General features: G+C 47.4%; 1 protein-coding gene across 4 annotated transcripts in view; it reads right to left on the minus strand.

Moving 5' to 3' along the window:
• LMBR1 (limb development membrane protein 1) overlaps positions 1–26948 on the minus strand; it is a 592458-nt gene that overhangs the window by 96902 nt on the left and 468608 nt on the right. For all 4 annotated transcript variants that reach the window (XM_063921898.1, XM_063921896.1, XM_063921899.1 and 1 more), the window contains one exon: positions 5143–5223. In XM_063921898.1, coding sequence (XP_063777968.1) covers positions 5143–5223 — 81 coding nt within the window. The remainder of the gene's footprint in view (positions 1–5142; positions 5224–26948) is intronic.

The raw sequence follows: 26948 nt of genomic DNA on the forward strand, positions 1-26948 counted from the left end.
CCAGAACTTGAGTGCAATGATGTACTGACACTTGTTTTGGTTTCAACAGGTTCATGACTAGAGTCATGAGTTCCTGCACTTTTTCCGTCGGAAGAAAATCCCTCTTCTGGTCTGTGTCCAGAATCATGCCCAAGAAGGACAGACGAGTTGTAGGATTCAGCTGCGACTTTGGAATATTGAGAATCCAGCCGTGTCGCTGTAACACATTCAGTGAAAGTGATACGCTGTTCAGTAACTTCTCCCGTGATCTCGCTTTTATGAGGAGATCGTCCAAGTACGGGATAATTGTGACACCCTGCTTGCGTAGGAGCACCATCATTTCCGCCAATACCTTGGTGAAAATTCTCGGGGCCTTGGAAAGCCCAAACGGCAACGTTTGAAATTGGTAATGACAATCCTGTACCGCAAATCTCAGGTACGCCTGATGAGGAGGATATATGGGAACATGCAGGTATGCATCCTTTATGTCCAGAGATACCGAAAAATCTCCCCCTTCTAGGCTGGCGATGACCGCCCTGAGCGATTCCATCTTGAACTTGAACCGTTTAAGTAAAGGTTCAGGGATTTTAAATTTAAAATGAGTCTGACCGAACCGTCCGGTTTCGGGACCACAAACAGAGTTGAGTAGTACCCCTGCCCTCTTTGAAGCAGGGGAACCTCTACCACCACTTGTTGAAGACACAATTTGTGAATCGCATGTAACACTATCTCCCTTTCCAGGGGGTGTTTCGGTAGGGCCGATTTGAAAAACCGGCGAGGAGGCACCTCTTCGAATTCCAGCTTGAAACCCTGGGAAACAATTTCTATTGCCCATGGATCCACCTGTGAGTGAACCCAGACGTAGCTGAACAGTCGAAGACGTGCCCCCACAGGAGCGGACTCCCTCAGGGGAGCCCCAGCATCATGCGGTGGATTTTGCAGAGGCCGGGGAGGACTTCTGTTCCTGGGAACTAGCTGTGTTGTGCAGCCTTTTCCCTCTGCCCTTACCTCTGGCAAGAAAGGACGATCCACGTGCTCTCTTGCTTTTATTGGAACGAAAGGACTGCATTTGATAATGAGGCGCTTTCTTAGATTGTGAGGGAATATATGGCAAAACATTTGATTTACCTGCCGTAGCCGTGGAGACGAGGTCCGAGAGTCCCTCTCCAAACAATTCCTCACCCTTGTAAGGCAACAACTCCATATGTCTCTTGGAGTCGGCATCACCAGTCCACTGTCGGGTCCATAAGACACGCCTAGACATAGCGTTTATCCTGGAACCCAGTAAACTAATGTCTCTTTGAGCATCCCTCATATACAAGACAGCATCTTTTATATGCCCTAGGGTCAGTAAAATGGTATCCTTATCAAGAGTCTCAATATCCGTTGATAAGGAATCTGCCCATGCTGCTACAGCACTACAAACCCAGGCCGACACAATAGCCGGTCTGAGTAACGTACCAGAATGTGTGTAAATGGACTTCAAGGTAACCTCCTGCTTGCGGTCAGCAGGATCCTTGAGGGTAGCCGTACCTTGGGATGGAAGCGCTATCTTTTTTGATAAGCGCGTCAAGGCCTTGTCCACCCTAGGGGAGGATTCCCACCATATCCTGTCCTGCGACGGGAAAGGATACGCTGTTAGGATCCTTTTGGGAATCTGCAGTTTTTGTCTGGAGTTTTCCACGCTTTTTCACATAATTCGTTCAGCTCATGTGAGGAGGGAAAGGAGACCTCAGGTTTCTTTCCCTTATACATGTGTACCCTCGTGTCAGGGACAGGGGGTTCCTCAGTGATATGCAACACATCTTTTATTGCGATAATCATATATCGAATACATTTAGCCACCTTTGGCTGTAATTTTGTATTATCGTAATCGACACTGGAGTCTGAATCCGTGTCGGTATCTGTGTCAACTATTTGGGATAGTGGGCGCTTCTGAGACCCCGAAGGTCCCGGCGACATAGGGACAGGCATGGGTTGACTCCCTGACTGTGCCCCAGCTTCGGCTTTGTCTAGCCTTTTGTGCAATAAATTAACATTTGCACTTAAAACATTCCACATATACATCCAGTCCGGCGTCGGCACCGGGCGACGGAGACCTAACATTCATAAACTCCCCCTCCTCCTTAGGTGAGCCCTCAACCTCAGACATGTCGACACACACGTACCGACACACCACACATACACAGGGAAGCTCTTTTCTGAAGACAGGTTCCCCACCAGGCCCTTTGGAGAGACAGAGAGAGAGTATGCCAGCACACACCCCAGCGCTATATGACCCTGGAAAAAACACAGTATGTTTACCCAATAGCGCTGTTTTGTGTATATGCGCCAATTATGTGCCCCCCCCTCTACTTTAAAACCCTCTGTCAGTCACAGTGTGTCAAGCAGGGGTGAGTCCGGGGAGCTTCCTCTCAGCGGTGCTGTGGAGAAAAATGGCGCTGGTGAGTGCTGAGGGAGAAGCCCAGCCCCCTCGGCGGCGGGCTTCTGTACCGCTCAAATTTTTCAATACATGGCGGGGACTCTTTATATACATGTACAGTGCCCAGCTGTACATGTATATATCTATATCTTTGCCATAAGAGAGGTTTATATTGCTGCCCAGGGCGCCCCCCCCCCCGCGCCCTGCACCCTTACAGTGACCGAAGTGTGTGAGGTGAAGGGGAGAAATGGCGCACAGCTGCAGTGCTGTGCATTACCTCAGTGAAGATCCAAATGTCTTCTGCCACCTCAGATTGTCTTTTCCTCACATACTCACCCGGCTTCTTTCTTCCGGCTCTGCGAGGAGGACGGCGGCGCGGCTCTGGGACGGACGGCAGGGTGAGACCTGCGTACCGATCCCTCTGGAGCTAATGGTGTCCAGTAGCCTAAGAAACAGAGCCCTGAAACTCAGAGAAGTGGGTCTGTTTCTCTCTCCTCAGTCCCTCGATGCAGGGAGTCTGTTGCCAGCAGGCTCCCTGAAAATAAAAAACCTAACAAAAATGCTTTCTTACAGGAAACTCAGGAGAGCTCCTAAAATGCACCCAGTCTCTGGGCGCAGTATCAAACTGAGGTCTGGAGGAGGGGCATAGAGGGAGGAGCCAGTGCACACCCAGAGTCAAAGTCTTTCTTAAAGTGCCCATGTCTCCTGCGGAGCCCGTCTATCCCCATGGTCCTTACGGAGTCCCAGCATCCTCTAGGACGTTAGAGAAATACCCAAATAAAAACAGAACACACACACCTTGAAAGTACAATTTTATTACATACATGCACACCTACATTCATACATACTTACCTATGTTGACACGAAGAGTCGGTCCCCTTCTCCACGTAGAATCCACGGGGTACCTGTAAATAAAATTATACTCGCAACAATCCAGTGTAGATCGGTCCTCTTCGGTTTGTAATCCATGTACTTGACAAAATAAAAAAACGAAAAACACGATCCACGCACTGAAAGGTGTCCCATGCTTACACATGGGACCCCTTTCCCCGACTGGCGGGACCCCCCGTGACTCCCGACAAAGAGGGTCCTGTCAGCCAATCAGGGAGCGCCATGTCATGGCACTCTCCTGATTGGCTGTGCGCTCCTGAGCTGTCAGTCAGGCTGCGCACTGAAGATACAATGTAGCGCATAGGCGCTCCATTGTATCCAATGGTGGGAACTTTGCGGTCTGCGGTAGACTGCGAGGTTAAGTGGGGCCAACCACAAGAGTGACCCCACTTAACCTCGCATTCCCCGCATGCTGGTACTTGTGGTTCTCCAAGTACCAGCTTGCGGGGGAGGCTTGCTGGGACTTGTGGTACTGCTACAAAAAACAATATTCTTTTTTTTTACACTATGGCTATCAGCCCCCCATCCGCCGCCCTTGGATGGGGGGACAGCCTCGGGTTTCACCCCTGGCGCTTGGGTGGCTGGAGGGGGGGACCCCTTGATTTAAGGGGTCCCCACTCCTCCAGGGTACCCCGGCCAGGGGTGACTAGTTGGTGATTTAATGCCAGGGCCGCAGGGACCAATATAGAAGTGTCCCCCGGCTGTGGCATTATCTCTCTGACTAGTGGAGCCCGGTGCTGGTGTGAAAAATACGGGGGACCCCTACGTGTTTTGTCCCCCGTATTTTTTACACCAGGACCAGGCGCAGAGCCCGGTGCTGGTTGTTAAAATATGGGGGATCCCCTGTCAATAGTTTCCCTGTATTTTTACAACCAGGACTGGCTCAAAGAGCCCGAGGCTGGTTATGCTTAGGAGGGGGGACCCCACGCAATTTTTTTTTCCCAGTTTTTACACTAAACAGACCCTTTCCCATAGATAACCATGCACAGATCTCACTGATCCGTGCATGATTATACAAACTCGCCTGGAAAAAGCAGGTCTATTTTTTTACTGCTTTTTTTAACGAATCGCTAAAAAATACACCCGCACTTGAGAATTCAGAGACTAACACCCAAATACGAATTAATAGTTAATTCCCATGTTGTATGAACAAACAGCCGCGTTTGACCGATGGTCTATTCATTCGTATTTCTGAACATAGCCGTGAAAACCATTACGAATTGCACCAACACTGCCGAGATTTGTGCTTGGTAAATTCCCGTGTTGTGACTTACAAAAAAAATAAAAAATCTGACAAACACAAAATTTTAGTAAATATACCCCCTGGAGAGAGAAAAAGTAAATGGAGATAAAGTGGATGGAAAGAATGTACTAAAGACAGTGGTTCTTAAACTCGGTCCTCAGGACCCCACATGGTTCACGTTTTCCAGGTCACTTGGAAGCTGCACTGTGTATCACCAACTGTCACATTTTAAAAATCTACAGGTGACCTGCAAAACAAACCGTGTGGGACAGAGTTTGAAAACCTGTGTACTAAGACTTTGAGAGAGCTACAGTGGATGTAGAGGAATCACCAACCAACCAGCTCCTAACTGTAATTTTTCAAAATAAGCCTGTAATATGGCAGTTAGGAGCTGACTGGCTGGTACTTTATCTCCGTCCCACTTTATCTCTCTCCAAGGCTTAGTACATAGACCTCATATTCTCTACTACTACAGTAGCCCGTGAATTTACAGCTGTTGTTCGCCTGTGGATGACAAAGCACGCGCTTGTAAAAGAAAAGCTGGAGATGCACAGGTTGTCTAATCTTATGCTATATACGGGTGCTGCCAAAACACATATTAACCCACCTAGCTTTGATTTCATGGTCTTTGCATTCATAAGATCATGTTCAATCTTCTTTGTGTTGTTGTCTATAGCAGAATAGCCTCCTGTTGAAAAACATATTATTTCAATATCTTACGTGCATAATTTCAAACACACACTATGAGCTAACACATCAGAAGACTATATATGCTTTCAGCTCACTCAGACCTATTGATACTTTATTAACCAGTGGCAAAAAATACAAATATTGCAAAATGTCGACAAAAATTTACATTTCTTAGTGACTGTCAAAAAACAGTAGAAAATAGAAAACACACACTATATATATATATATATATATATATATATATATATATATATATAAAATAGGATTTTAACACCTACCGGTAAATCCTTTTCTCTTAGCCCGTCGAGGATGCTGGGGATGCTTCAAGAACCATGGGGTATAGACGGGATCCGCAGGAGGCATGGGCACTTTAAGACTTTGAATGGGTGTGAACTATGCCCCTCCTCCAGACTCCAGTTTAAGTAACTGTGCCCAGGGAGATGGACATTTCGAGAAAATAATTTATTGTTAAACCACGGTGAGCATCTTACCAGCTCACACCTCCAGTATGCCGCAGAACGTGGCATTCAATAGAACACCAGCCGACGGCATGAAGAATATGCCGCAATACGCCGACATAAAGCGTAACACAACCTGTGTGTAAACACAACCAATAACAGCATACCGCATGCCATGACAGGAATATCATCAGCAACAGGCTGACTCAAACGCAACACACCATGTGTGTAAACATGCCCAATAACTGCAGATACAGTACGCACTGGGACGGGCGCCCAGCATCCTCTACGGACTAAGAGAAAAGGATTTAACGGTAGGTATTAAAATCCTATTTTCTCATACGTCCTAGAGGATGCTGGGGATGCTTCAAGAACCATGGGGTTTATACCAAAGCTCTAGAACGGGCGGGAGAGTGCCGATGACTCTGCAGCACCGATTGACCCAACAAGAGGTTCTCAACAGCCATGGTATCAAACTTGTAAAACTTCTCAAAGGTGTTTGAACCCGACCAAGTAGCTGCTCGGCAAATCCGTAATGCAGAGACCCCTCGTGCAGCCGCCCAGGATGAGCCCACCTTTCTGGTAGAATGGGCCTTCACCGATTTCGGTAACGGCAATCCAGCCGTAGAATGAGCTTGCCGAATCGTATTACAGATCCAGCGTGCAATAGTCTGCTTGGAAGCAGGAGTCCCAATCTTGTTGGGATCATACAGGACAACACAGCCTCCATTGCCCTAATCTGAGCCGTTCTGGCGACATTGAGACAAAGCCGCTGATTCAGACACCCGCCTTGCAGATGCCAAGACCAACAGCATGACCACTTTCCAAGGGAGGAATTTGCGCTCAACCTTATATAAAGGTTTTCAAACCAATGAGATTGCAGGAACTGCCACACCACATTAAGATCCCATGGTGCCACTGGGGGCACAAAGGGAGGTTGGCTGTGCCGCACTCCCTCCACGAAGATCTGAACTTCTGGAAGGGAGGCCAAATCTTTCGGAAAGAAAATTGACAAGGACGAAATTTGTACTTTAATGGAGCCTAACTTTAGGCCCGCATCCACACCTGCTTGCAAAAAATGAAGAAAATGCCCCAGCTGAAATACTTCCGTAGGAGCCTTCGTGGATTCACACCAAGACACATATTTTCTCCAAACACGGTGATAATGTCTTGCCGTTACTTATTTTCTAGCCTGAAGTAGTGTGGGAATGACTTCACTGAGAATACCCTTTCGGGCTAGGATTTGGCGTGCAACCGCCATGCCGTCAAACGCAGCCGCGGTAAGTCTTGATACACACACGGTCCTTGCTGTAACAGATCCTCTCATAAAGGAAGAGGCCAGGGATCTCCTATGAGTAATTCCTTAAGATCCGGATACCAGGCCCTCCTTGGCCAGTCTGGAACAATGAGTATTGCCTGAACCCTTGTTCTTCTTATGATCTTTATAACCTTTGGAATGAGTGGAAGTGGAGGGAACACATAGACCGACTGAAACACCCACGTTATCACTAGGACGTCCACTGATATTGCTTGAGGGTCCCTCGACCTGGAACAATATCTCTGAAATTTCTTGTTGAGACGAGACGCCATCATGTCTATCGGAGGAATTCCCCAACGACCTTCCACTTCTGTGAAGACCTCTTGATGAAGACCCCACTCTCCTGGATGGAGATCGTGTCTGCTGAGGAAGTCTGCTTCCCAGTTGTCCACGCCCGGAACGAAGACTGCTGACAGAGCGCTTGCATGTCTTTCCGCCCAGCGAAGAACTTTTGTGGCCTCAGCCATTGCCGCTCTGCTCTTTGCTCCGCCCTGGAGGTTTATGTACGCCACTGCTGTTATGTTGTCCGACTGAATCAAGACCGCGAAGAAGATGTTCCGCTTGCAGAAGGCCGTTGTAAATAGCCCTTAATTCCAGAATGTTTATGTGCAGACAAGCTTCCTGGCTTGACCATTTTCCCTGGAAATTTTCCCCCCTGAATGACTGCTGCCCAGCCTCGGAGACTTGCATCCATGGACACCAGGATCCAATCCTGGATCCCGAACTTCGTCCCTCTAGGAGATGAGAACTGTGCAGCCACCACAGGAGAGAGATTCTGGTCCTATAAGATAGGATTATTTTCCGGTGCATGTGCAGGTGAGAACCGGACCACATGTCCAAGTGGTCCCGCTAAAACCACTCTGGCATTTAACCTGCTCACTGAATGGCCTCGTAGGCCGCAACCATCTTTTTCATCAACGGAACTTATTGATGGATTGACACTGCTGCAAATCTGACCCGACTCTGAATCCTCAGAGCTTTTTCCACTGGAAGAAACAAACTCTCAACAGTTCTGTATCTAACATTATTCCCAACACAGACAACCGCATCGTTGGGATCAATAGTGATTCTGGCAAGTTCAGGAGCCAACCACTTTGTTGAAGAACTCTCGGGGAGAAAGCAACGTTTTGCACCACTTGTTTCTGGACTTCGCCGTACTCAGGAGAGCGTCCCAGTACAGAATAATAATGACACTCTTACCATCGAAGGAAAACCATCATACCGCCATCACTCCGGTTAATTGGTAATAACAATCCTGAATAGCAAACCCAGGTAAGCCTAATGTGGAAGAAACCGTACTTAGACCCTCTTTCTCCTCTTACAGATTGGAGATCCCTGCCCTGAGAGATTCCATTTTGTAGTTCAACTTCTTAAGTAGAAATGTTTTTGGGGTTTTAGATATATGATTGTCCTGACTGAGCCGTCCGGCCTCAGAAGCACGAAAAAACGAGTTTTATGGTAAGAACTTACCTTTGTTAAAACTCTTTCTGCGAAGTACACTGGACTCCACAAGGAATGGACAATGGGGTGTAGAGTAGGATCTTGATCCGAGGCACCAACAGTCTCAAAGCTTTGACTGTTCCCAGAATGCATAGCGCCGCCTCCTATATCACCCCACCTCCCTGCACAGGAACTCAGTTTTTAGTTAACCAGTCCAATGCAGTAGCAGGAAAAGAGACGACAACGGTTAGTAGCCACAACACCGCATTCTCACGACAGGAGACGTGTCAGCGGCTAATGCCATACCAACCGAAAGAAGCTAAGTGCGTCAGGGTGGGCGCCTTGTGGAGCCCAGTGTACCTCGCAGAAAGAGTTTTAACAAAGGTAAGTTCTTACCATAAAACTCGTTTTCTGCTGCGGGGTACACTGGGCTCCACAAGGAATGGACAATGGGGATGTCCTAAAGCAGTTCCTTATGGGAGGGGACGCACTGTAGCGGGCACAAGAACCCGGCGTCCAAAGGAAGCATCCTGGGAAGCGGCAGTATCGAAGGCATAGAACCTTATGAACGTGTTCACAGAGGACCACGTAGCCGCCTTGCACAATTGTTCAAGGGTCGCATCACGTTGGGCCGCCCAAGAAGGTCCAACAGACCGAGTAGAATGGGCTTTAATGTGATCAGGAGCAGCGAGACCAGCCTTCACATAAGCATGTGCAATCACCATTCTAATCCATCTGGCCAGAGTTTGCTTGTGAGCAGGCCAGCCCCGTTTGTGAAACCCGAACACAACAAAAAGAGAATCAGATTTCCTAATAGGAGCAGTTCTCTTCACATAGATACGGAGAGCCCGTACCACATCCAAAGACCGCTCTTTGGGAGACAGATCAGGAGAAACAAATGCCGGAACTACAATCTCCTGATTAATGTGGAACGAAGAAACCACCTTAGGTAGATAGCCGGGACAAGTCCTAAGAACCGCCCGGTCACGGTGAAATATCAGATATGGGGAACTACAGGACAAGGCACCCAAATCCGACACTCTTCTAGCTGAAGCAATAGCCAGCAGAAACACCACCTTAAGGGAAAGCCACTTAAGGTCAGCTGAACCAAGAGGTTGAAACGGAGACTCTTGTAACGCCTCCAAAACCACCGACAAGTCCCAAGGAGCCACAGGCGGGACATAGGGAGGTTGGATACGCAACACGCCCTGAGTAAAGGTATGCACATCAGGTAAGGTCGCAAATTTCTCTGAAACCACACCGACAAGGCAGATATTTGAACCTTAAGGGAGGCCAGACGCAGGCCTAAGTCCAGGCCCTGCTGAAGAAAAGCCAACAACTTGGCTATACTAAACTTGGAAGCGTCATAATCGTTAGATGCGCACCAAACAAAGAAAGAATGCCAGACCCTATAGTAAATCCGAGCAGAAGCCGGTTTCCGGGCCCGCAACATAGTTTGAATGACCGCCTCAGAAAACCCTTTAGCCCTTAAGACGGAAGCTTCAAGAGCCACGCCGTCAAAGACAGCCGGGCTAGGTCCTGGTAGACACAGGGGCCCTGAATGAGGAGGTCTGGGCATTGTGGAAGTAGAATTGGACGCTCTGACGATAGGCCTTGCAGGTCTGAGAACCAGTGCCGTCTGGGCCACGCTGGAGCTATGAGAAGCAGAATTCCTTTTTCTTGCTTGAACTTCCGAATTACCCTGGGCAGGAGTGACACCGGAGGGAACACGTACGGCAGCCAAAATCTCCACGGTACCGCCAGCGCATCCACGATTGCTGCTTGAGGATCCCTTTATCCTTGCTCCGAAGACTGGAACCTTGTGATTGTGTCGAGACGCCATCAGATCTACGTCTGGAAGGCCCCACCTTTCCACTAGGAGTTGAAACACTTCTGGATGGAGGCCCCATTCGCCGGCATGCACGTCCTGACGACTGACAAAGTCCGCTTCCCAATTCAGGACTCCCGGAATGAATATTGCCGATATGGCCGGTAGATGGCGTTCTGCCTACTGTAGAATCCGTGAGACTTCCTTCATTGCTAGACGGCTTCGAGTGCCGCCTTGATGATTTATTTAAGCCACTGTGGTGGCGTTGTCTGACTGTACTTGAACAGGACGGTTCTGAATTAAATGTTGGGCTAGGTTCAAGGCATTGAAGACCGCCCGCAACTCCAGAATATTGATCGAGGAGGGACTCCTCCTTGGTCCACCGCCCCTGAAGGGAGTGTTGCTCCAGCACCGCGCCCCAACCTCTTAGACTGGCATCTGTCGTCAACAGGACCCAGTCGGATATACAGAACAGATGGCCCCTGCACAGTTGTTGGTCCCAGAGCCACCAGAGCAGCGACAGACGGACCTCCGGAGTCAATGAGATAATTTGAGACCTGATCCGGTGAGGCAGGCTGTCCCATTTGGCTAGATTCAGCCTCTGGAGAGGGCGAGAGTGAAATTGAGCATACTCCACCATGTCGAATGCTGACACCATGAGGCCCAGCACCTGCATCGCCGAATGTATCGACACTTGCGGACGAGATAGGAAGCAACGAATCCTGTCCTGAAGTTTCAGGACTTTCTCCTGATACAGGAACAACCGCTGGTTGTGAGTGTCCAATAGTGCTCCCAGATGCACCATGCTCTGAGCAGGGATCAGGGATGACTTCTTCCAGTTGATTAGCCACCCGTGGGCTTGCAGAAACCGGACCATCACATCTAGATGACGCAGGAGAAGTTCTGGGGAATTTGCCAGGATTAACAAGTCATCCAAATACGGCAGTATCCTGACCCCTTGACGGCGGAGTACCACCGTCATCACCACCATGACTTTTGTAAAGACTCGTGGGGCTGTTGTTAAACCAAAAGGTAACGCCCGAAACTGGTAATGGCAGTTGCCAATCGCAAATCTCAGGTATTGCTGATGAGACACTGCTATAGGAATATGCAGGTAAGCATCATGTATATCCAGGGAGACCATGAAGTCCCCAGGTTCCAAGGCCAGAACTATAGAGCGAAGGGTTTCCATCCGGAACTTGGAAACCTTCACAAACCTGTTCAATGCCTTGAGGTTGAGAATGGGCCAGGAGGACCCATTCGGTTTCGGGACTAGAAACAGCGGAGAATAGTACCTCCGGCCACTCTGCGCAAGAGGCACCTGTACTACGACTCCTGTATCCAGGAGGGTCTGTACCACCGAATGTAGAGTGTTTGCCTTTGTCTTGTCCAACGGGACATCTGTCTGGCAAAATCGATGAGGGGGTCGGTTTTTGAAGGCTATGGCGTAACCTCGAGTGACGACTTCCCGTACCCAGGCATCTGAAGTGGTCTTCAACCATTCCTGGGTATACCCTAGAAGCCGGCCCCCCACCCTGGGATCCCCCAGAGGGAGGCCCGCCCCATCATGCGGCAGGCTTATCTGTCTTGGAAGCTGGCTGACGGGCCGCCAAGGATCTTTTGGGCTTAGGCTTACCAGGTTTGGAAGTGCGGGCCTTTTGCTTTACCTGAAGGACGAAAGGGGCGAAAGGAAATACCTTTAGCCTTCGACACAGAAGGAGCAGTACTTGGCAGACAGGCAGTTTTGGCAGTAGCCAAGTCAGCCACAATCTTATTTAAATCCTCCACAAACAGAATATCTCCCTTAAAAGGGAGTACCTCCAGGGTTTTTCTAGAGTCCAGATCCACAGACCAGAATCTCAGCCACAATATCCGGCGAGCCAGGACTGATGTAGTAGAGGCCTTGGCTGCCAGGATACCGGCATCAGAAGCCGCCTCTTTAATATAACAAGAAGCTGTGACAATATAAGACAAGCATTGTCTAGCATGGTCAGAGGAGATTTCAGCATCTAACTCCAAGGCCCATGCTTCAATGGCCTCTGCAGCCCAAGTAGCTGCAATAGTGGGCCTTTGTGCAGCACCCGCGAGGGTGTAAATCGCTTTCAGACAACCCTCCACACATTTATCCGTAGGCTCTTTTAGAGACGTGACGGTGTTGACCGGTAGAGCTGAGGAAACCACAATCCTGGCCACATGTGAGTCCACTGGAGGCGTTTCCCAATTCTTAGACAGCTCTGGCGCGAAGGGATAGTGAGCCAGCATCTTCTTTTGAGGCACAAACTTCGTACCCGGGTTTTCCCAGGGTTCCTGACGTATATCCACTAGGTGGTCAGAGTGAGGTAAAACTTGTTTAATCACCTTCTGACGCTTGAACCTATCTGGTTTCTTAGGAGGAACGGATGGCTCGGGATCATCCGTAATCTGTAAAATTAACTTAATAGCCTCCAAAAGATCAGGAACATCCACATGTGAACCACCCTCCCCATCAGCCGTATCCGAGTCCGAACCTGTGGGGTCAGTGTAAGTGCCGTCTTCATCCGACGAGGTGTCAGTGACAGCAGTGGAGTGTGAGGAGACAAGCGCTCGCTTAGAGGACCCCTTGGACGTAGGCGAGCGACAGTCAGACTTTTTAGTAGTCAGGGACTGGTTCAACTTCTTTATTTGAGCAGATAAATCATCCGCCCACGGCGGGTTAGCTGCAGGGACCACAAACGGTTGCACCGGCATTGGGGGTCCCATAGGGGGTGTTAGTTTATGAACTAGCGTATGCAGAAGCGTGGAAAAAGCGGCCCACGGCGGGTCATTATTTGCCCCCTGTTGCCACCGTCCCACTGGGGGGCAAGGAGCCCCCAGAACCAGAGCCCAAAGCTGCTATATTCTCCTCATAGGTATCTGCGGCTTCAGCAACACCGGCAGTGTGTTCAGCCCCAGAACCGTTACCCTCAGAAGCAGACATGATATAACTTGCAGTATCAGGTAACACAGTACAATTTGTCAGCAGCACAATACCTCTAGCCCAAACCCCTGCGCAGTGTAGTCAGCACCAGCAGAGATAAAAGAGAGATATGGTGACTAAATCACAGAGAAAAATACGTAATTCAGTATATCTTTGTGAAAATCCTATATTAGATAAAACCTGACGCACCAAGCCCCCTCAGGTTATAGAATATAGGGATAGCAGGTTGAGTGAAAGACACGAAATAGACACCACTCAGTTATCAAATGCACACACAAATAGTCACAGTCTGTACAATGCAGAGGTTATTATTAACAATAATACTGCACTGGACTAGCTTACACAGCTATATAACAATAGATATAACAGTACACAGTAAGAACTGGATGTATATCACAGGGTAATTGTACTAGGAAACCCTGACTAAGTGCACTCTTTCTAAATTAACACTGACTAAAAAAGGCAGGTAGAATACTTGTGTCTTGTAAAGTCACAGCACTGACAACCAGGCGGCTTTACATAGGAGGATTTGCCCAAGCATTCCCAGGAACAGTGAGCTGAGGCATAATGGCGCCGCAGACACTGCCAGGGAGTGAGGGAGAGACAGATATGCAGCTCCAGGGCGGGAACATTTGCAGAAAATGGCGCCCTGGGGCTGGGGGAGGGGCTTCAGGTCCAAGCTCTATCCCCCTTGCTGGCAAAACCACCGGGTACTGCGGGCTCTAATAAAATGGTTTATAGAGAAAACCTGACCTGTCCCATGCCCTGGTGATCTAGTGGGATCGCCTGTATTGCCACAGTGTCCACCGCCAGCGCGCGCGGCCCGCCTCCCACTGACCGCTCCGTATCGCGATAAAGACCAGGTCCTGCAAGCGGGACCCACTTACCACCTCCCGAAGCGCGGCCACGCAATCCCGGAGAGCCCCCGTTGTGTGTGCCTGACAAGAAGAAAACCAGAGCCCCCTGCTGTAGTTACCCGGTAACCAGGGCTCGGGAGTGTACAGCACCACTGGGGAGAGCTGGAGCTGCAGCCGTGAATGTCCACTGACATGTAACACTGCTGCTGCCCTTAAAGTCTTCACTTTTTTCCTCAGAAAAAAAAGCTCTTCTTAGGGCTGCCTGGAGCAGCCCCTCTGTTAAGTGCCTGCTACTGCAGCACCAACTACAAAACTAAGATCCTGTGCAGGGAGGCGGGATGATATAGGAGGCAGTGCTATGCGTTCTGGGAACAGTCAAAGCTTTGAGCCTGTTGGTGGCTCGGATCAAGATCCTACTCTACACCCCATTGTCCATTCCTTGTGGAGCCCAGTGTACCCCGCAGCAGAAAGCTTGAATAACAGCTTTTTATTTTTTATTTTTTTTATTTTTTGTGTGACCGGGACAGCAGGTCAATGACCTTATCCTGACACAACTCTTGTATGGCGTCGCATACTACCTCCCCGTCCAGAGGAGAATCGGTAAGGTCTATTTGAAAAAACAGTGAGGAGAATTGTCTGGAAACTCCAGTATGTCCCCCTTGGGACTCTATTCTCAAACTCACTGGTCCATGTCCGTTCCAAGACTGACTGAAGAGTATTAGACGTGGTCCCACCGGTGTGGGCTCCCGCAAGATAGACCCAGCGTCATGCGGTGGATATGGCAGAAACAGAGGATGATTTCTGCTTCAGCGAACTTGAAAAGGCTGCTGACCTCTTACCTTTTCACCTTCCTCTACCTGCAAAGTAAGGGAAAACCGTATCCATTCGGTCGAAATGACTGCATCCTACAAAAATGTGTCACCAACCGTTGTGAGGGAATATATGTCAAGAAGGTAAACTTACCAGTGGTATCTGCCGAGATCAAGTTGACAAGCCATCCCCATACCAGGTTTTACCTTCGTAGGGAAGAGACTCCAGTTCTTCTCGGAGTCAGCCTCAGCGTTCCATTGGTGAATCCACAACGCCCTCCTAGTCGAGGCCGCCATGGAATTGGCCCACGAACCCAAGAGTCCTATATCCCTTGTAGTTGCACGGCAGTATGCTGCAATGATATAGACATGACCCAACTTAAGGAGTACCCTGCATACAACTACTCCCCCATGCGCATGTAATGCAAGTATAATCAACGTACATGCGGACACATAATTAGAGTATCACATATCTTCCTGCATACGATCCTTTGTGACAGGGCCCCGTGCAGAACAGGGGGTGACTTTCACTTTATTCTATCCACGGCGGGAAAAGAATAAACACTCGGAATCCTTGACCCAGAGTTTTTTTAACAGAGCGCTCAGCACATGAGAAGGAATAACTTTACCTCAGCATTCATTATAATTTATTATATATATACATATATATACCTTTAAATGCACCTATACACACATATATCCATATATATATATAACACGTATACATATATCCTTTTGTCAGGAACAGCAGGGTCCCTAGTGACGTTAATACGTTCTAATGTGTATAAACATGTACTGAATGCCGATTTTGTGGATCTAATCAGGAAACATTATGGTCGACATAAGAAACATTATTCGAGTCGATCTCAGGGATTACTAACTGGGCAAAATAAAATTTTTGCAATCCCGAGGGGTCCGAGAGAAATCTATTCTATGAATATGCCTCCCTCCATAAATATGATCACGTCTGTGATCGTGCCACAGACCTATGTAACCTTACTATACATACATATACATATAGGTATAGCTCTTTCTGATATGCATCACATTATCATGCCAAATTTCACCCAGTCAGATATTGTTGGTGCCGACAGGGTCACGTCTGTGTCTCCCATATAGTTTTCTCTTGGGAAAAATATACCTCTACTGACATGTTGACATTTATTTACATGTACTAAGTACCATTAGGAGTCGACAGTGCCGACAGAGTAATTCCCTTTGTGGCAGAGCACTCAGCCTCAGATATGCCGACACACGTGTACCAAACACCCACCGACATTACACTGGCTATAAGGGATAGACACCAGTACATTCTGTCAGGGAACACAGAAGGAGTTTACCAGCTCATTTCCACAGCGCTCATGATATAGTGTGCTTTTATTTTTAACTTATATTGCACCAAACAAGTGTGCACCCCCTCGTTTTTCACTCTGATCTGTACAGCAGTGCTTTGGAAGGACCAGCGTCTCTGTGAGGAGAAAAAGGCGCTGAAATGAGCTGTGAGGGGGAAGCCCCGCCCCCTTAATGGTGCGCTTCAGCCCCGCTATTACTTACATATATTTATACTGGCGGGGGTTAAATATAGTGCCTAGGCACTTATATACTCGATTGCCAGTCTCTGTTGAGGATTTATATGCTGCCCAGACCCCCCCGCGCGCCCTGCACCCTACAGTGCCTTTGTGTGTGGGAGCATGGCGCTCAGCGCGGCCGCTGTGCGGTACCTCAAAGCCGTCACTGAAGTCTTCTGCTCTTCTTCTACTCATGACTTCTGGCTCTGCAAGGGGGGTGACGGCGCGGCTCCGGGAACGAGCATCTAGGCGTACCTAATGATCAGACCCTTTGGAGCTAATGGTGTCCAGTAGCCTAAGAAGCAGAGCCTTGAAACTCACAGAAGTAGGTTTGCTTCTCTCCCCTCAGTCCCATGATGCAGGGAGCCTGTTGCCACCAGGTCTCCCTGAAAATAATAAACCTAACAAAGTCTTTTCAGAGAAACTCAGTAGGGCTCCCGTGTGTGTGACCAGTCTCACTGGGCACAGAATCTAAACTGGAGTCTGGAGGAGGGGCATAGAGGGAGGAGCCAGTTCACACCCATTCAAAGTCTTAAAGTGCCCATGTCTCCTGCGGATCCCATCTATACCCCATGGTTCTTGAAGCATCCCCAGCATCCTCTAGGACGTATGAGAAATTATATATATATTATATATATAATGTAAGAATTTACAATTGACACACCCATGGCATCTAAAAATAAGATTTTACTTACCGATAAATCTATTTCTCGGAGTCCGTAGTGGATGCTGGGGTTCCTGAAAGGACCATGGGGAATAGCGGCTCCGCAGGAGACAGGGCACAAAAAGTAAAGCTTTTCCAGATCAGGTGGTGTGCACTGGCTCCTCCCCCTATGACCCTCCTCCAGACTCCAGTTAGGTACTGTGCCCGGACGAGCGTACACAATAAGGGAGGATTTTGAATCCCGGGTAAGACTCATACCAGCCACACCAATCACACCGTACAACTTGTGATCTAAACCCAGTTAACAGTATGATAACAGCGGAGCCTCTGAAAGATGGCTTCCTTCAACAATAACCCGAATTAGTTAACAATAACTATGTACAATTATTGCAGATAATCCGCACTTGGGATGGGCGCCCAGCATCCACTACGGACTCCGAGAAATAGATTTATCGGTAAGTAAAATCTTATTTTCTCTATCGTCCTAGTGGATGCTGGGGTTCCTGAAAGGACCATGGGGATTATACCAAAGCTCCCAAACGGGCGGGAGAGTGCGGATGACTCTGCAGCACCGAATGAGAGAACTCCAGGTCCTCCTTAGCCAGAGTATCAAATTTGTAAAATTTTACAAACGTGTTCTCCCCTGACCACGTAGCTGCTCGGCAAAGTTGTAATGCCGAGACCCCTCGGGCAGCCGCCCAAGATGAGCCCACCTTCCTTGTGGAGTGGGCCTTTACAGATTTAGGCTGTGGCAGGCCTGCCACAGAATGTGCAAGTTGGATTGTGCTACAGATCCAACGAGCAATCGTCTGCTTAGACGCAGGAGCACCCATCTTGTTGGGTGCATACAATATAAACAACGAGTCAGATTTTCTGACTCCAGCTGTCCTTGCAATATATATTTTTAATGCTCTGACAACGTCCAGTAACTTGGAGTCCTCCAAGTCACTTGTAGCCGCAGGCACTACAATAGGCTGGTTCAGATGAAATGCTGACACCACCTTAGGGAGAAAATGCGGACGAGTCCGCAGTTCTGCCCTGTCCGAATGGAAAATCAGATATGGGCTTTTGTAAGATAAAGCTGCCAGTTCTGACACTCTCCTGGCCGAAGCCAGGGCTAGAAGCATGGTCACTTTCCATGTGAGATATTTCAAATCCACCTTCTTTAGTGGTTCAAACCAATGAGATTTTAGAAAGTCCAAAACCACATTGAGATCCCACAGTGCCACTGGAGGCACCACAGGAGGCTGTATATGTAGCACTCCCTTAACAAAGGTCTGGACTTCAGGGACTGAAGCCAATTCTTTTTGAAAGAAAATCGACAGGGCCGAAATTTGAACCTTAATAGATCCCAATTTGAGACCCATAGACAATCCTGATTGCAGGAAATGTAGGAATCGACCCAGTTGAAATTCCTCTGTCGGAGCACTCCGATCTTCGCACCACGCAACATATTTTCGCCAAATTCGGTGATAATGTTGCACGGTTACTTCCTTCCTTGCTTTAATCAAAGTAGGAATGACTTCTTCCGGCATGCCTTTTTCCTTTAGGATCCGGCGTTCAACCGCCATGCCGTCAAACGCAGCCGCGGTAAGTCTTGAAACAGACAGGGACCCTGCTGAAGCAAGTCCCTCCTTAGAGGTAGAGGCCACGGATCTTCCGTGATCATCTCTTGAAGTTCCGGGTACCAAGTCCTTCTTGGCCAATCCGGAACCACTAGTATCGTCCTTTCGCCTCTTTGCCGTATAATTCTCAATACTTTTGGTATGAGAGGCAGAGGAGGAAACACATACACCGACTGGTACACCCAAGGCGTTACCAGCGCGTCCACAGCTATTGCCTGCGGATCTCTTGACCTGGCGCAATACCTGTCCAGTTTTTTGTTGAGGCGAGACGCCATCATGTCCACCATTGGTCTTTCCCAACGGGTTACCAGCAAGTGGAAGACTTCTGGATGAAGTCCCCACTCTCCCGGGTGAAGATCGTGTCTGCTGAGGAAGTCTGCTTCCCAGTTGTCCACTCCCGGGATGAACACTGCTGACAGTGCTATCACATGATTCTCTGCCCAGCGAAGAATCCTTGCAGCTTCTGCCATTGCACTCCTGCTTCTTGTGCCGCCCTGTCTGTTCACATGGGCGACTGCCGTGATGTTGTCCGACTGGATCAACACCGGTTTTCCCTGAAGCAGAGGTTCTGCCTGGCTTAGAGCATTGTATATTGCTCTTAGTTCCAGAATGTTTATGTGAAGAGACGTTTCCAGGCTCATCCATACTCCCTGGAAGTTTCTTCCTTGTGTGACTGCTCCCCAGCCTCTCAGGCTGGCGTCCGTGGTCACCAGGATCCAATCCTGTATGCCGAATCTGCGGCCCTCCAATAGATGAGCACTCTGCAACCACCACAGAAGAGACACCCTTGTCTTTGGAGACAGGGTTATCCGCAGGTGCATCTGAAGATGCGACCCTGACCATTTGTCCACAGATCCCTTTGGAAAATTCTTGCGTGGAATCTGCCGAATGGAATTGCTTCGTAAGAAGCCACCATTTTTCCCAGGACTCTTGTGCATTGATGTACAGACACCTTTCCTGGTTTTAGGAGGTTCCTGACAAGCTCGGATAACTCCTTGGCTTTTTCCTCCGGGAGAAAAACCTTTTTCTGAACCGTGTCCAGAATCATCCCTAGGAACAGCAGACGAGTTGTCGGCATTAACTGGGATTTTGGAATATTCAGAATCCACCCGTGCTGTTTTAGCACTTCTTGCGACAGTGCTAATCCCATCTCTAGCTGTTCTCTGGACCTTGCCCTTATTAGGAGATCGTCCAAGTATGGGATAATTAATATGCCTTTTCTTCGAAGAAGAATCATCATCTCGGCCATTACCTTTGTAAAGACCCGAAGTGCCGTGGACAATCCGAACGGCAGCGTCTGAAACTGATAGTGACAGTTTTGTACAACGAACCTGAGGTACCCCTGGTGTGAGGGGTAAATTGGAACGTGGAGATACGCATCCTTGATGTCCAAGGATACCATAAAGTCCCCCTCTTCCAGGTTCGCTATCACTGCTCTGAGTGACTCCATCTTGAACTTGAACTTCTTTATGTACAGGTTCAAGGACTTCAGATTTAGAATAGGCCTTACCGAGCCATCCGGCTTCGGTACCACAAAAAGAGTGGAATAATACCCCTTCCCTTGTTGTAGAAGAGGTACCTTGACTATCACCTGCTGAGAGTACAGCTTGTGAATGGCTTCCAAAACCGTCTCCCTTTCGGAGGGGGACGTTGGTAAAGCAGACTTCAGGAAACGGCGAGGTGGATCTGTCTCTAATTCCAACCTGTACCCCTGAGATATTATCTGCAGGATCCAGGGATCTACCTGCGAGTGAGCCCACTGCGCGCTGTAATTTTTGAGACGACCACCCACCGTCCCCGAGTCCGCTTGAGAAGCCCCAGCGTCATGCTGAGGCTTTTGTAGAAGCCGGGGAAGGCTTCTGTTCCTGGGAAGGAGCTGCCTGTTGCTGTCTCTTCCCTCGACCTCTGCCTCGTGGCAGATATGAATAGCCCTTTGCTCTCTTATTTTTAAAGGAACGAAAGGGCTGCGGTTGAAAAGTCGGTGCCTTTTTCTGTTGGGGAGTGACTTGAGGTAGAAAGGTGGATTTCCCGGCTGTAGCCGTGGCCACCAAATCTGATAGACCGACTCCAAATAACTCCTCCCCTTTATACGGCAAAACTTCCATATGTCGTTTTGAATCCGCATCGCCTGTCCACTGTCGCGTCCATAAAGCTCTTCTGGCCGAAATGGACATAGCACTTACCCGTGATGCCAGTGTGCAGATATCCCTCTGTGCATCACGCATATAAAGAAATGCATCCTTTATTTGTTCTAACGACAGTAAAATATTGTCCCTGTCCAGGGTATCAATATTTTCAATCAGGGACTCTGACCAAACTACCCCAGCACTGCACATCCAGGCAGTCGCTATAGCTGGTCGTAGTATAACACCTGCATGTGTGTATATACTTTTTTGGATATTTTCCATCCTCCTATCTGATGGATCTTTAAGTGCGGCCGTCTCAGGAGAGGGTAACGCCACTTGTTTAGATAAGCGTGTTAGCGCCTTGTCCACCCTAGGAGGTGTTTCCCAGCGCTCCCTAACCTCTGGCGGGAAAGGGTATAATGCCAATAATTTCTTTGAAATTATCAGCTTTTTATCAGGGGCAACCCACGCTTCATTACACACGTCATTTAATTCTTCTGATTCAGGAAAAACTATAGGTAGTTTTTTCACACCCCACATAATACCCTGTTTAGTGGTACCTGTAGTATCAGCTAAATGTAACGCCTCCTTCATTGCCAAAATCATATAACGTGTGGCCCTACTGGAAAATACGGTTGATTCGTCACCGTCACCACTGGAGTCAGTGCCTGTGTCTGGGTCTGTGTCGACCGACTGAGGCAAAGGGCGTTTCACAGCCCCTGACGGTGTTTGAGTCGCCTGGACAGGCACTAATTGATTGTCCGGCCGTCTCATGTCGTCAAACGACTGCTTTAGCGTGTTGACACTATCCCGTAGTTCCATAAATAAAGGCATCCATTCTGGTGTCGACTCCCTAGGGGGTGACATCCTCATATTTGGCAATTGCTCCGCCTCCACACCAATATCGTCCTCATACATGTCGACACACGTACCGACACACAGCAGACACACAGGGAATGCTCCTAACGAAGACAGGACCCACTAGCCCTTTGGGGAGACAGAGGGAGAGTTTGCCAGCACACACCAAAAGCGCTATATATAACAGGGATAGCCTTATAATAAGTGCTCCCTTATAGCTGCTTTATATATATCAAAATATCGCCATAAATTTGCCCCCCCTCTCTGTTTTACCATGTTTCTGTAGTGCAGTGCAGGGGAGAGACCTGGGAGCCGTCCTGACCAGCGGAGCTGTGAGAGGAAATGGCGCCGTGTGCTGAGGAGATAGGACCCGCCCCTTTTCCGGCGGGCTCGTCTCCCGCTATTTAGTGAATCCAGGCAGGGGTTAAATATCTCCATATAGCCTCTGGGGGCTATATGTGAGGTATTTTTAGCCTTTATATAGGTTACATTTGCCTCCCAGGGCGCCCCCCCCCAGCGCCCTGCACCCTCAGTGACTGCGTGTGAAGTGTGCTGAGAGGAAAATGGCGCACAGCTGCAGTGCTGTGCGCTACCTTTAGAAGACTGCAGGAGTCTTCAGCCGCCGATTCTGGACCTCTTCTGACTTCAGCATCTGCAAGGGGGCCGGCGGCGCGGCTCCGGTGACCATCCAGGCTGTACCTGTGATCGTCCCTCTGGAGCTGATGTCCAGTAGCCAAGAAGCCAATCCATCCTGCACGCAGGTGAGTTCACTTCTTCTCCCCTCAGTCCCTCGTTGCAGTGATCCTGTTGCCAGCAGGACTCACTGTAAAATAAAAAACCTAAGCTAAACTTTTTCTAAGCAGCTCTTTAGGAGAGCCACCTAGATTGCACCCTTCTCGGCCGGGCACAAAAATCTAACTGGAGTCTGGAGGAGGGTCATAGGGGGAGGAGCCAGTGCACACCACCTGATCTGGAAAAGCTTTACTTTTTGTGCCCTGTCTCCTGCGGAGCCGCTATTCCCCATGGTCCTTTCAGGAACCCCAGCATCCACTAGGACGATAGAGAAAATGCCTTGTTTTGGTTGCAGCCATGTTTTGGACCTAATTGGCCCTATATCAAAGTTGGCAATAACGTCTTTGATGTTACTACTCCTCTTATAGCAAAACATTGGCTTGTGTTGACACAATTTACCAATCACGCCATCCAACTGTAATATATGCCTATGGCGTAAGATGGTCTCTCCAATATGTTTAGAAGCAATAGAGTAGTGTTCCTTCTAGGCTGTTTCAGCAGGGTGCTGCTCCCTACCCATTTCTGAAATGTGAAAAAGCACCCTGCCCTTTTTCAGTGCACCCTGCAGGACCATAAATCGCCCCCTTGCATACAGTATGTAACAGTCTGAGTGCATGATACAATGTTGTCGTCTACTCCTTGGAACACAATTTCTGTCCTAAGCCAACTGGATGGCAGAGGCGGCACTGTAAATAACACAGCACTCTGATAAAGAGGGAAAGAACAGGGTAAGCAGTGAGCATGCACTGCTTACAGTATTTCCCTAGTAGAACAGACTTCTTTTTTCCCTCTATATTTTAACCCATTGTTTAACTTTTCTGTTTTATAACGCATACGGATTATAACTACTTCAGCACTGGAAAAGACATTTATAATAATCTACTTATGTATATGCTACAGCCGATCTTTCAAGAAGACTGGACATATACAGTATGTTTCTCAGTACAGATGTTAGGTATCTTATATGTATGCATGGGTATATGATTTACTAAGGGCAAAATGTATGTACAAAAACTATAAACATATGCGCTATGCTTTGTGCGCAAAGCGTTACATCAAAAATGTGCCCTTCAAAATAAAAATGTGCCCTCTTCAATGCTCAGCACCCTGCCCTAAAAATATCCTAGAGTGAACACTACAATAGAATATGTGGATGAGAAGGTAATTTGCTCCATCTCTTGGGGTTTCTCTGTAGGCACCAGAGTATCCTCACGTTTGATCGACATGCACTTCTCAATAGCCTCTGATATTTCCTTAGCATCGTGGCAGACGCAGAGGGAATGGCGCTGCACAGGTGAGTACACTTACACTCTTTTGGGACCTATATAAGGGGCTCTTGTATTGGTATCAGTAGTCCTGGATAAAGGTGCTCATGGGGCACCAAAACAGCTGTTGACACAATGCTGATGCTTACTGGAATATACTGGACTTGGCTTGTTAACTGACTACATATTATGCAAAAAGAAAAAAGACAACTCTTTTTTATGGGGCACTCTTACTAATAATCTAAAACTCAACTTTTATCTATAGAAATTGGACTCACGTTAACATACTAACATGTAACATATATTCAATTAAGATAATTTGTGGTGTAACTGGCTATGCCCCCAGAAATGTCTTCCTATAAAGTCCTTCTCACTATATGGACTAATGTAACCTAGTTGTTAAAAATTGTCTATAATTATTACTGCAGACGATTAATTGAAGAAACATCAATCTGTGGCCTACTGCCAGAAACAAGGTTGATCTGTATATTATAGCTAATGATAATCCCCCGAATTAGCTAGAACAGGGGTGGCCAACCAGTCAGAGACAAAGAGCCCCAAAAAATGTGTTAGGTACGTCAAAGAGCCGACATCGAGCCGAAGGTGGACATGCAAAAATGGGGTGTGGCCTTGTGCCTTCTAGGCCACACCCCTGGTATAAAATACATTGAAAAGGCCAGATCCAACATAAAATACATTGAAAAAGCCACTTCCACATAAAATAATTGTAAAAGCCAGATCCACATAAAATATATAGAAAAATCCAGATTCACATAATACACTTCAGCTCCCCCATGTGTCACTCCAACCAGCACCCTCTTGTCACTCCAACCAGCACCCTCTTGTCACTCAAAAGAGCACGCTCCTGTCACTTCAGCCAGCACCCTCCTGTCACTTCAGCCAGCACCCTCCTGTCACTTCAGCCAGCACCCTTATGTGTCACTTCAGCTTCCCCCAATTCTTGCCACTGCAGCAGCCCCTTATGTGTCCTCTGTTTGCTGGTGGGTGTCTCATCTCTAGTATCTGGCTCCCCCAGTTCTAAGTCCCTGTAGTAGTGCTGCTGCGTGTTTTTCTGGAGAGCAGTGGTTACCGGATCTGTTGTGGTCATGTGACTTTGTGTGTTAGGAGCCACATTTGAAGAAAGAAAGAGCCGCATGTGGCTCAAGAGCCACAGGTTGGCCACCGCTGAGCTAGAAAGTTATTCAAGCAACCATCGCAGTGTACATATAAATCAACATATATTATGTGGCTGAGCTTTTTAACCAGTCACCAGTGTACAAGTGTTGAGCCATGTGATCGTATTTAGACAATTGTCTGAATAGAGAAAGAAAAAATGTCAGAAGGAAGACAGGGAAAAATAGGTGACTAAATGCCTGGTTTCTGCTTTTGGAAATCAGCTGAAAAGCATCTTATTTCCAATGAGAGAACCATCTGGAGCATATGCACCAATCCCAAGACCTGTATCTACTGTTAACTTTTACTGCCCAATTAAGGGCAAAGTTAATGAGAGTGCAGGGGAGAGGTCCCTAACCAGTGTTTAACACCTATATTGCTGATTTAATATAGGCTCATTTGAAAAATAATAATAATTAGGAAATTGACAATAATTATTTAAAATATCAATTGCTAACTTAATATTTCCACTTGTTCACAATTAGATCTGTAGCATCCATGGAAAACACTCTACCAAAAGAATTTTTTTTTTACATCCTTCTATATTGGTTAAACATAGGATACAGATGTTAGATTTGAATGGATTGTCTCTATGAAATACAGATTTCATCTGCGGTAACATCCAGGATTTCTACTGTCCTCAATCATGTCTAACGACATCGAATTAAAGATGAGAGGGTCCTTTGGGTGTTTGTGCAAAATGAAAAAAGAGTGCTTCTGCTGTCGGTATCTCAATAAATGAGTTAAGCCGATGAGAGAGCACTGAAATAAAGAAATAATAATAAGAAGAGAGATCATATAATCATATAATAAATATGGATATATCTATATGAGTGTATCCACAGCGAGTATCTTTAAATAACCAAGTATCTAACCATTATACCCCCATATAATTTATTTTAAATTGTAGTGAGCAACAATTAATCTTCGCAAAAATAAGGGTCAATAGGTTAGATAAGTATTTATATTAAACTTGGTACATACGTAATGAAAGTATCACAATTGCGTCGTATTTGTGGAAATATCAAAATAGTATGATTACATAATATTTGTGATAATATCAAATTTGCATCCTATTTGCAGGCGGCGTCTTACGTGCACATCACCAAAATAGCACACCTATAGATTGGAGATTAAATTGCCCTCGTTTCTTATATGCATTTTCACATTATACATTAAAGACAAAAATCTCCATTAATTCCTGTGCTATTTACTGCTATATGAAATAAAATGAAGTAAAGATAATTTTTTTAACAGACTACCCTGGCAGGCTTGTATAATGATGTCACCGTCAAGATTCTGGATTTATGCACTTTATGTGGAATTATGTGAACTTTATCTCGCTGCTATTTCTATAAAAGTTTTTGAAGCATTACCTTTGGATGTGCGGGCTCTCTGTTACAAACTGTATTTACCCTATTATGTGCTGGCACTGTTTTTTCTTTATTGATTGTGTGTGACTAGTCTTTTTCAAATTATATATATATATATATATATATATATATATATATATATATAAAACGAGATTTATGGGAAGAACTTACAGTTGTTAAATCTCTTTCTGCGAGGTACACTGGGCTCCACAGTGAATGACATTGGGGTGTAGAGTAGGATCTTGATCCGAGGAACCAACAGGCTGAAAGCTTTGACTGTTTCCAGAATGCATAACCCCGCCCCCGTGCACAGGAGCTCAGTTTTTGTTAACCAGTCCAATGCAGTAGCAGGCAAAAGAGACGACAACTGTTAGTAGCCACATACACCACACTCTGATGAGAGGAGAAAGTGTCAGCGGCTAATGCCATACCAACCCAAGGAAGCTAAATGCGTCAGGGTGGGCGCGCTGTGGAGCCCAGTGTACCTCACAGAAAGAATTAACAAAGGTAAGTTCTTACCATAAATCTCGTTTTCTGCTGCGGGGAACACTGGGCTCCACAGGGAATGACATTGGGGATGTCCTAAAGCAGTTCCTTATGGGATGGGACGCAC

The sequence above is a fragment of the Pseudophryne corroboree genome, chromosome 5 (genome assembly GCF_028390025.1).
Source record: "Pseudophryne corroboree isolate aPseCor3 chromosome 5, aPseCor3.hap2, whole genome shotgun sequence".
Taxonomy (NCBI): Eukaryota; Metazoa; Chordata; class Amphibia; order Anura; family Myobatrachidae; genus Pseudophryne; species Pseudophryne corroboree.